The following is a 9,042-nucleotide window of genomic DNA, read 5'->3' as shown; positions in this document are numbered from 1 at the left end:
TGTAAATACATCATAATGTAATAATATATTAATATGTTATGTCATATGAATACATGTTATATGGTAATAATATGTATATATATATATATGTTATATGGTAATAATATATATATATATGTTATAATGTAACTATAAATATTACTAAGAATACTATAGAAATATTGATTAAATATGAAAACCATGTCATGGCTATCTGTTTCTGGTTATTTTCATATAAAAGTACGTTTTTCAATGTTTATAATTATTCACAAGTATGCAGTGTCATAACTACATCTCTGACGTTCATAACAAACCAAACTGTTTGAAAATCTGTTGAGAATTGAGCAAGTTAAGGCTGTTTAAGCAGTACATGCTGTGTTGAGAATGTTTCCACCCCTCAAGACCTGATTTAACAAATGCATATCTGCGAGAAACAGGAACTGGATATCTGACATCTTTGAAGCAGGTTGCAGACCTCTTGGAACCAGAAGTCCGAGCTGAAGTTAATGACCTTTTTTTGTCCTTGTTATTGTATCTTGATGCAGTGATTTGATCAGACGAGTTACAACCGGAGAAGAGCAGGAGAAGACTCTCAGTTTCCGGGCGTTTTTACTCTGACTTCTAAAATCATGGCCGGTGGGTTTTTGATTCTTTTGATTCTGAATCCTTTATTTGAACATGGTTAAAAAAAATTATATATATATATATATATATATATATATATATATATATATATATATATATATATAGACAAGTAAAAACAAATATTTATAAATAAAAAGCAAATCAACAAGCCTCACAGGCAACCAAACATGTTCAAAAGGATTAGGAGGAAGTCGTAGACTTATGTAATCCTAACCCTTATTTATATTATCATCGTCAGCACTTGACTTTTACAAAATCTTATCCCAATGTGGAATAATTTTAATAAGAAAAGAAAATATTGTATTTTAACATTAATGTAAATATTTTGCTATTGCTGTACTTCCAGTATTAATTGTTATTTGAATAAATATATTCTATATTATCATTATAATATCACCCATCCTTTTGTGCATATCAGATGAAAGTTAGTGGTTTAGAAATCCCTCCAATTATTTGTTTTACTAATTTCATATCATAATCATTACAGTCAGTTGACATTTTATTACTAAATAGTTATTTCAATAATTCCGCTCTCCTCTACTGCTGTAAGAAACATTGAGCATGGACTCCTTTTAATTCTATTATCATTCTCTTCTGTTGACACAGGGATATTTGCCGCCAAGTTAGGTCCCGCATTTACAAAGAAGTTGTCAAAACTATTTACGACATCCTCCATATTATAATTTTTAATATCCTTATCATTAAAATATTGAGGATAATTTGCATATCCTGAGTCATTCCTAATAATACTATTTAATATATTCCATATTCCTTTGATATTATTATTATTGTTATCTAATAGTTTACTATAATAATCTTTCTTGCATTTCCTCATTATATTTGTTAGCTTGTTTTTATATTCTTTATATTTGCTTTCTTCTTCTTAGTTTTCCATTTAATTAATTCTCTATACAAGGTATTTTTATTTTTGCTTGCCTTGCTTGACCTTTTGTGATCCACGGTTTATCTCTGTAATTATGTCTTATGGTATATCGTTTTAGTGGACAGTTCTTGTCGTCAAAGGTGGAAAAAGTACAAAATATTGTACTTAAGTAAAAGTACAAATTTTCTGCTTGAAAATTACTTAAGTAAAAGTAAAAAGTACCCAATAAGAACATTACTTAAGTAAAAGTATAAAAGTACCTCAAATTAAATATAATAAAGTGCCAAAAGTACATGGTGTAAAATGTACTCAAGTACAAAAGTAAAAAGTACAAAGTACAAAGTACAAAATTCAAAGTACAAAATTATTTTCTTTTTTTTTTAACACTCAAATTTTATTGATTTTTTGCAGACAAGAAAACACACAAAGAACATTGTCAGTGTCAGTGGTATATACATTCACATGATACATCATCCATGCTTTTCCGGTTTCATTCAGACTCTGTATTGGTGTCCCTGTTGCGAGCCTTGTATGATGTCCATTTGTCCCATTTCTTGTTAAATTGACCTTGCTGGAGTCTCAGTATGTGTGTGAGTTTCTCCATATTGTATATCTCCTCTATAATGTCCAACCAGTTCCTCAGTGTGGGAGGTTCCTCTTTGCACCACTTCCTAGTTATTGCTTTTTTTGCTGCAGCTAACACAATTTTCACCAGATATCTGTCTTCAAATAAAACAACTTCACTCGTGAAAGCACACAGATACAGAACCTTACATGATATTGGTAGTTCATACCCCAGCATATTTTTCATTTCCATCCATACGTCATTCCAGTACCTTCTTATTCTCACACATTCCCAGAAAATATGCGTATGCCCTACATTCAGCTCCCCACACCTTCTCCAGCATGTTTGTTGTTCAGCTGTAAATTTGCTTTTTGTCTTAGGTGTAATAAAAAACCTGGTTATATTTTTCCAGCAGAATTCTTTCCACATTCTGGAGCTGGTGGTGGTTCGCTGGTTGTCACAGATGTTAAACCATTCCTCTTCAGTCAGTTCTATTTTACTTTCTTTTATCCATCTGTCTCTAATATACAGCGTAGAGGTTCCCCTGTTCTCCAGATCTCCGAAACTCACGCAGTTTTCCTCTCACGCGCCCGGTTAATTCTCCCTGCGCTCCCGGATCTCCGACACGTTGCCACCGGGATGCCGCCTGTATGCGCTCCGCCAGCGCCGGCCTTTCTTCAGCCTCCCTCACCTGGACCTCCATCCCCCGTCTCCTCATCTCCTTTGCTGCTTCGTGTGCGCTGTTATAGAGCCGGGGTCCATCCGTCCAGTGGATCTTGATCTTTGTTAAAGGAGTCTGGAACCTGATGCCTCGACCCTTTAAAACCTTTTTTATTTCCGTGTAGGTTTTGCGTTTCTGCACCACCTCCGCAGCATAATCGTGATCAAAATAGAGCGGTGTGTTGTTTAATTTAATCCGCTTCTGCCACGCCTTCTTCAATATCATTTCCTTGATATCAAACTGGAGGAAATTAATGATTATGGCCCGTGGCGTTTCTCCGGAGCCGGGTCTCCGCGCACCCACTCGGTGCGCCCTCTGGATCCGCAGGTTGGTGTCCTCGGGCAGCGTCAGCTCCCTCCGTATTAGATCCTCCACGAAGCGGGGGACCGAGTCCCCTTCTGCCGCCTCAGGTACCCCGAATATCCGCACGTTGTTCCTCCTGGACCTTCCCTCGAGGTCGGTTAACTTTTCCCGCAGCTGGCTCTGCTCGCGGAGCGTTGTCAGCAGCGCCTCTTTCACCTCCATGTTAAATGTCTCGAGTTCATCGATACGTGTTTGGGCTTCGCTGAGACTTTTTTTCTGTTCCTGTAGTTCGACACAGTTCGCCTGAAGTTTGTTGTTTATATCTTCTTTGAATTTTGCGAACTCTTGTGTGAAGCTTGCGTTGAGAGCCTTTATGTCGTTCTTCATTTCTCCTCGGAGCTCACGTATGTCTTTGGTGATGTCCTCCAGATATTTGTGCAGCGACGGGGTTTCTTCGCGGGCCGCGGCCTCACCACCGCTCTCCTCGCCTTCGGTATTCATCACGGTATCTTTCTTTTTTTCCTGGATTTTCTGATTTCTTCGGCTACTCCTTCGAGTTCCCCCTTTCATTCCTCTCTTGGTTTAACTTTGGATCCGCTCTATTGTCATTTGAGGGGTTTTAATTGCCTTCGACTGGTAAGAGTCTCGCTTTACGCCGCCATTCTTCTTCGCCGCTCACCGGAAGTCTATCACAAAATTATTTTCAAAAGGATTGCAAAGAAATGAAGAATCCAAGAATTTGCTTACAACTCTAAATAATGGTGATATTATTCTGACCCCTTTAGCGTTTGTTTCCATAATTTCTCCCTATGCTCATCACTGCTGCTGTACCCCAGTGGCCCCGCTGACAGGTCCACCCCCAGCCTGTAGTATGCAGTGACAACATTAAGCAACCCCAGCTGATAAAGGATGAGACTTTTGAACTTTTAAATGCCAAAACCACCTTAGAAGGGGTGGAATCAAAGAATGGTGCGCATGGACACGCGTCGGCTGCCGCTCAAGGCTGATTTATGGTTCTGCGTTACACCGACGCAGGGCCCGTACCCTACGGCGAGGCTCTGCGTCGATTTAACACGGAACCATAATTCAGGCTTCAGTCCTCATCGGTACTCGACGCACCGGCGGTTCCTCCGGCCTTCCGGCCCGCCTCTGCGGCGCAACTCTCCCGGGAGCTGCAGCTCCTTCTCGGTATATTCACGCGCCCCCCTTCCTTCCCGTTCCGCGTTAGATCGCCGTAGCTCTGCGCCGGTGTAACGCGGAACCATAAATCAGCCCCCGCTGTGCTGTTCTCGCGGCAATAGCCTACATTTTCATTTAATGTAAAACTTTAATTTGTAGCGAGTAACGATGTGTCCAATTTTAAATATAGCGGATTAAAAGTACGATTTTTTTCCTTGAAAATGTAACAAAGTAAAAGTACAGAAAAATGAAAGTATCAATAAAAGTACAAATTCTCAAAAATCTTACTTACTGTAAGTACAATAACGAAGTACTTGTACTTGACTGATTTACAAACATGTTTCTCTTCTAGGATCTGCTACTAAGAAGATTGTCCTGCTTGGAAAAACTGGATCTGGGAAAAGCAGCTTGGCCAATACAATATGTGGAGAGACGCTCTTTCCAGTAAATCTTAGTGTTAGCTCAGAAACCAAAACATGTGAAACCAAAACCAAACTTGTTCATGGTCATGACTTCTCTTTGATTGACACTCCTGGTTTCTTTGACACAAACATGCCTGAGGATGATCTGAAGTCTGAGATAGTTAAGTGTATCGTAGAGTGCGCTTCTGGGGTTCATGCTTTCCTCATTGTGCTTAAATGGGAAAGATTCACAGACCAGGGGCAGGATGTTATTAATAAAATACGCAGTTACTTCCCTGATGAAGCACTGAAATATGCTGTAGTGGTCTTCACTCATGGTGACCAGCTCCCTGAAGGGAAGAAAATAGAGGATTTTATCAGTCAGAATAACGCTGTAAATGATCTGGTGGAGAAATGCGGCGGCCGCTGCCACATCATCGATAATAAATACTGGAACAAAGAATCAGGAGAAGAATACAGGACCAACCAGTTCCAGGTGGAAGCGATTCTTGACACCATAAACAGGATGGTGATTGGAAATGGTGGAAAAGGTTACACTAATGAGATGCTGAAGGAATTGGAGAGAAGAATACAAGAAGAAGAAAAGGCCACACGACAGAGGATGGTTTACAAGAGGTGTTTTATAGTCTGACACAAACATCATGGTTAAAAAGTTAGGCTGTGTAGCCCTGTGGAAATTTGAGGATTAAAAAGGCATTAGTTAGGGTGGATAAATTCATTTCAAAATAAATAACCATTGAGATGGGTAAGATAAAAAAAAAGTTCATGGTTAATAAATGTTATTTGTGTTCTAAAAGGTGCATTTGTTATGTTATTTATTTCATGATTGTGGATGTTGTTGGGGCGTTTGGCTGATGTTGAAGGTACAGAAGGAAACACACATGTTGATTGATGTATTTTATTTTGAAAAGGGGGGTACAGATGTGGTTGAGACGAGACGAGATGAGACGAGACGAGTTAAACGTTAAAAATGGTTGAATTGTAACAGTGGTGTCGCTTTCATTTTTTCTAACATTATTAGCTGATTATATGGGCTGGCATCAGTATTTGATTTTAGAATGAATTTTGAGTGTTTGTCTCACAGACTATGAGTTGAGGAATATTGAAAACTGTGAGTGTATTTCTCCCAAACTATAAGTTGTGGAATATTACTTTTTTAAAGATAATATTAAGATAATTTAAGGCAATTGTAAGTGTAATTTTTATTTTATATAAAGTAAAACATTTAAAAATATCACTAAAATATTTTTGGATAATCAGTTACAAAAAAACTTTGAGTTCTGTGAACTTATTAGGGTTTATAGTGTATGGATGGAGAAGGTTACTCAAATAAATCAGGGATTCTGCTGAAAAACTGCTCTCGCAAATACTCATCGGGGAAAGCCAAAATGTCATATCGTGGTCTTATAACCCTCTGACGGTGAATTGCACGGACAATTTGGGCTTCTATGTGTAACAAGTTACGCAGCAGCCCTCCTGAACTTGCGGTTAAATACCCGAACATAACTGGGTTATCTGAACAAAAGCGGCATAAAACCTACCCCCTACCAGGTTATGTTCAGAGCCTATGTTACCACGGTGACTTACTTAACCTGACCATTTTGGAACGGAAAACCCAGGTTTACCATTTACCCTGGGTTAACATACCCAGTTTAGCCAGTACCCCCCTGGAAACAGACAAAATGGAGCAGTTTTTGACAAAGCCGGCAGGAGGAAAAGCAGAGGGGTCCACAACAACTGTCCACGAGATCTGCGAGGGAAAGCAAGCACACACATGTCACTGATAGAGTGTGGAATAGGAATGGAATAGTGATGTGATTATTTGCAACCTGCAGTACAACTTCATGTTCATGTCTATTAATATATGTTCATAAAATAAGTTCTAAAAAAAATTACTATGATACTCAGGGAAGAAGGCCTAGTTTCAATTACTAGTTATTATTGTTAGTATCATAATTGTTGGTTGGTATTTTTATTGAAAAGTGCTATACAAATAAAGTTACATTATTATTATTATTATTATTATTATTATTATATTATTCTAATTATTTCACAGTGTCACCGAATCATTTGCCAATACAAGCAATTTTGTTCATGTACAATTAATAATACAATATATAATTATAGTTGTGTCTTATTATTAGTAGAGTCATGTTTGTATGATTATATACAATTAATTCTACCAATCTAGGTGGGAACCGTGTTAGGTTGGGGCGGGAGGGGGGTGGGTGCTCGAAAATATTTCGAATTCCCCAAGGGGGGCCTGACTGAAAAAATTTGAAAACCACTGCTGTAACCACTGCACCTCCTATAAGACTACGTTCACACTGCAGGCCTTAATGCTCAATTCCGATTTTTTTCCCATATCCGATTTTTTTGTGTGGCTGTTCACATTATCTTTTAAAATGTGTCCTAAATCCGACTCGAGGTGTGCAGAGGAACAATAACAAAGACGTCACACGCAGCACGCTGTATGTTGGGCTAAAGGCAGCTCCGCTCCCGGAGTGTCAGCTCTGCTCTCCGGTGTCGAAAGAGCTATCAAGCAGCTCTAGCGGCTGACAGCTGGGTTTATCACCTAACACACGGTCCAGTTCGTTGTAAAACGGGCAGGTTATGCGACCACGACCACTTCGCTGATTTGAATCCTTAGCTTCTTTATTTAGTAATATGCTTAAAATCAGCGGGTTGTCTCGTCTGATCTGAGGTGAGCGGTGGGGAGGAGAGGCGGGGGCGGCCCGGAGGGACCCCCGCCGTCTCCCGTGTCTCCCCCGCGGCTCGGGGCTCTGCGTGTGACGTCAAAGTCGCATTAATTCCGACCTGGCTGTTCAAACTGAGGTCGCATTGCAAAACATCAGACCTGTATCCGATTTAGAACCACATATGGAAGCGACCTGAATCTGATTTGAAAAGATCAGATTCCATGTGACTTGTGCTGTTCACACTGTCATAAACAAATCGGATCTGAGTCACAGATGAGCAAAAAATCGGATTTGGGTCACATGGGAACTGCAGTGTGAACGTAGCCTAACAGTGGCAGGACCTGCTGCAACTCCAGCAGCAACGTGAGCTGCTATATCTAATGGTTCTCTTTCTCTCAGTACTTTGAGAACTTTAACAATCATTTCAGGCACACAGAGCAGATCTCCCAGCAAAACTCCTGTGGTGATAGCTGCAGCATACTTGAGAATTAAGTATGCTGCACCGAGCTAAGATCTCCTAGGAGAGGTGGTCTCGGCCCGATTCCATTCGAGACCTGAAGCGGTTTGTTTTTTTTATTTGGAATGAGAACATAATCGACACAGCAACCGACACAACTCCATTCATGTGTATGTGCGACCACGGCGCAAGGAGAAGAGTCGGCGCAGCCTCCACCACCTTCTCTTCTATAGGGCTTGGTCACCAAGGTGCATTCTGGGACATGGCGGCCGTGTTGGATGCCTCGTGAGTCTAAACAAACAGCAGTGTAGTAGCGGTGTAGTAGCACCAAATGAACCGACGGTACGCAAAAAAAAGATGTTAAAATGCCGGAAAGGAACTGGAATTTACCGGGATACCTTAAACAAGGAAGCCAAGGACCGGAATATGGAGAAAATAATGACTATCAACGGTTTGGAACCATATGAAATCCCTTCTAAAGAGTGGAGCTCCTTGTCGGAGCTCCACTCTTTAGTAAGGACTTACTGCACTAGTGGAGCAGGCAGGGGGGCAGAGGGGGCGGCCGCCCCGGGCCCACTCCTGCGTGGGGGCCCAGGCCGAAGAGGAAAAAAAAAAGTGTTCTGAATAAAATAAGGAAAGTTGGACTATATAACAATTGCGTTCATAAGGATAAAGTTGTTAAAATAAAAATGAAAGAAATAGTCCCTTCTCCCCTTGTGTGTCTGCCTGTCATGCACGGGTACGTGCGCGCATGTTGTCTGTTTACTTTTAAGCCTGATTTATGGTTCTGCGTTACACCAACGCAGAGCCTACGGCGTAGGGTACAGCGTACGGTGTGCGTCGCCGCGTACCCTACGCCGTAAGCTCTGCGTTGGTGTAACGTGGAACCATAAATCAGCCTTTAGCCAGTTGTCGCATCAGAAGTAGCCTTAAAGCAGGAAAGTCATGCTGAGTTTGGCTTCCTGCTTCCTGTCAGAACACACAGCAGCAGCAGCGCACGTGTGAGCGCACGTGGGGGCGATTTTCTCCATTGCGCCAGCGGCGACAGCCCCAGCCACCACCAGCGGTTCCGACCACCGGCGTTCCGACCACCGGCGGTTCCGACCACCGGCGGTTCCGACCACCGGCGGTTCCGACCAGCGGCGGTCCCGACCACCAGCGGCTCCGACCAGCGGCGGTCCCGACCAGC

The 9,042-nt window shown here is 41.3% G+C and overlaps 2 protein-coding genes across 2 annotated transcripts in view; both read left to right on the top strand.

Annotated features, from left to right (window-relative positions):
- The first annotated feature begins 523 nt into the window (after nt 1-523).
- Nucleotides 524-9,042, top strand: part of LOC133419025 (uncharacterized) — a 41,108-nt gene continuing 32,589 nt past the window's right edge. Inside the window, exon 1 of the mRNA XM_061708017.1 lies at nt 524-615. The gene's annotated coding sequence lies outside the window, so the exon portion shown is untranslated. The remainder of the gene's footprint in view (nt 616-9,042) is intronic.
- On the top strand, nt 3,470-5,554 carry LOC133419035 (GTPase IMAP family member 7-like). Its single transcript, XM_061708029.1, has 2 exons — nt 3,470-3,500; nt 4,628-5,554. The coding sequence occupies exons 1-2, from the start codon at nt 3,470-3,472 to the stop codon at nt 5,326-5,328; spliced, it is 732 nt and encodes a 243-aa protein (XP_061564013.1). The 3' UTR covers nt 5,329-5,554.

Source organism: Cololabis saira, chromosome 2 (genome assembly GCF_033807715.1).
Source record: "Cololabis saira isolate AMF1-May2022 chromosome 2, fColSai1.1, whole genome shotgun sequence".
In the NCBI taxonomy this organism is placed as follows: Eukaryota; Metazoa; Chordata; class Actinopteri; order Beloniformes; family Belonidae; genus Cololabis; species Cololabis saira.
This window is presented reverse-complemented; position numbering and strand designations above follow the sequence as displayed.

Bases quoted from the DNA above. Each gene is read 5' to 3' on its own strand.
- LOC133419035 (XM_061708029.1), top strand. From the start codon at position 3,470: ATGTCGTTCTTCATTTCTCCTCGGAGCTCAC. The intron at 3,501-4,627 runs GTATGTCTTTGG...TTTCTCTTCTAG, and splicing joins CATTTCTCCTCGGAGCTCAC to GATCTGCTACTAAGAAGATT.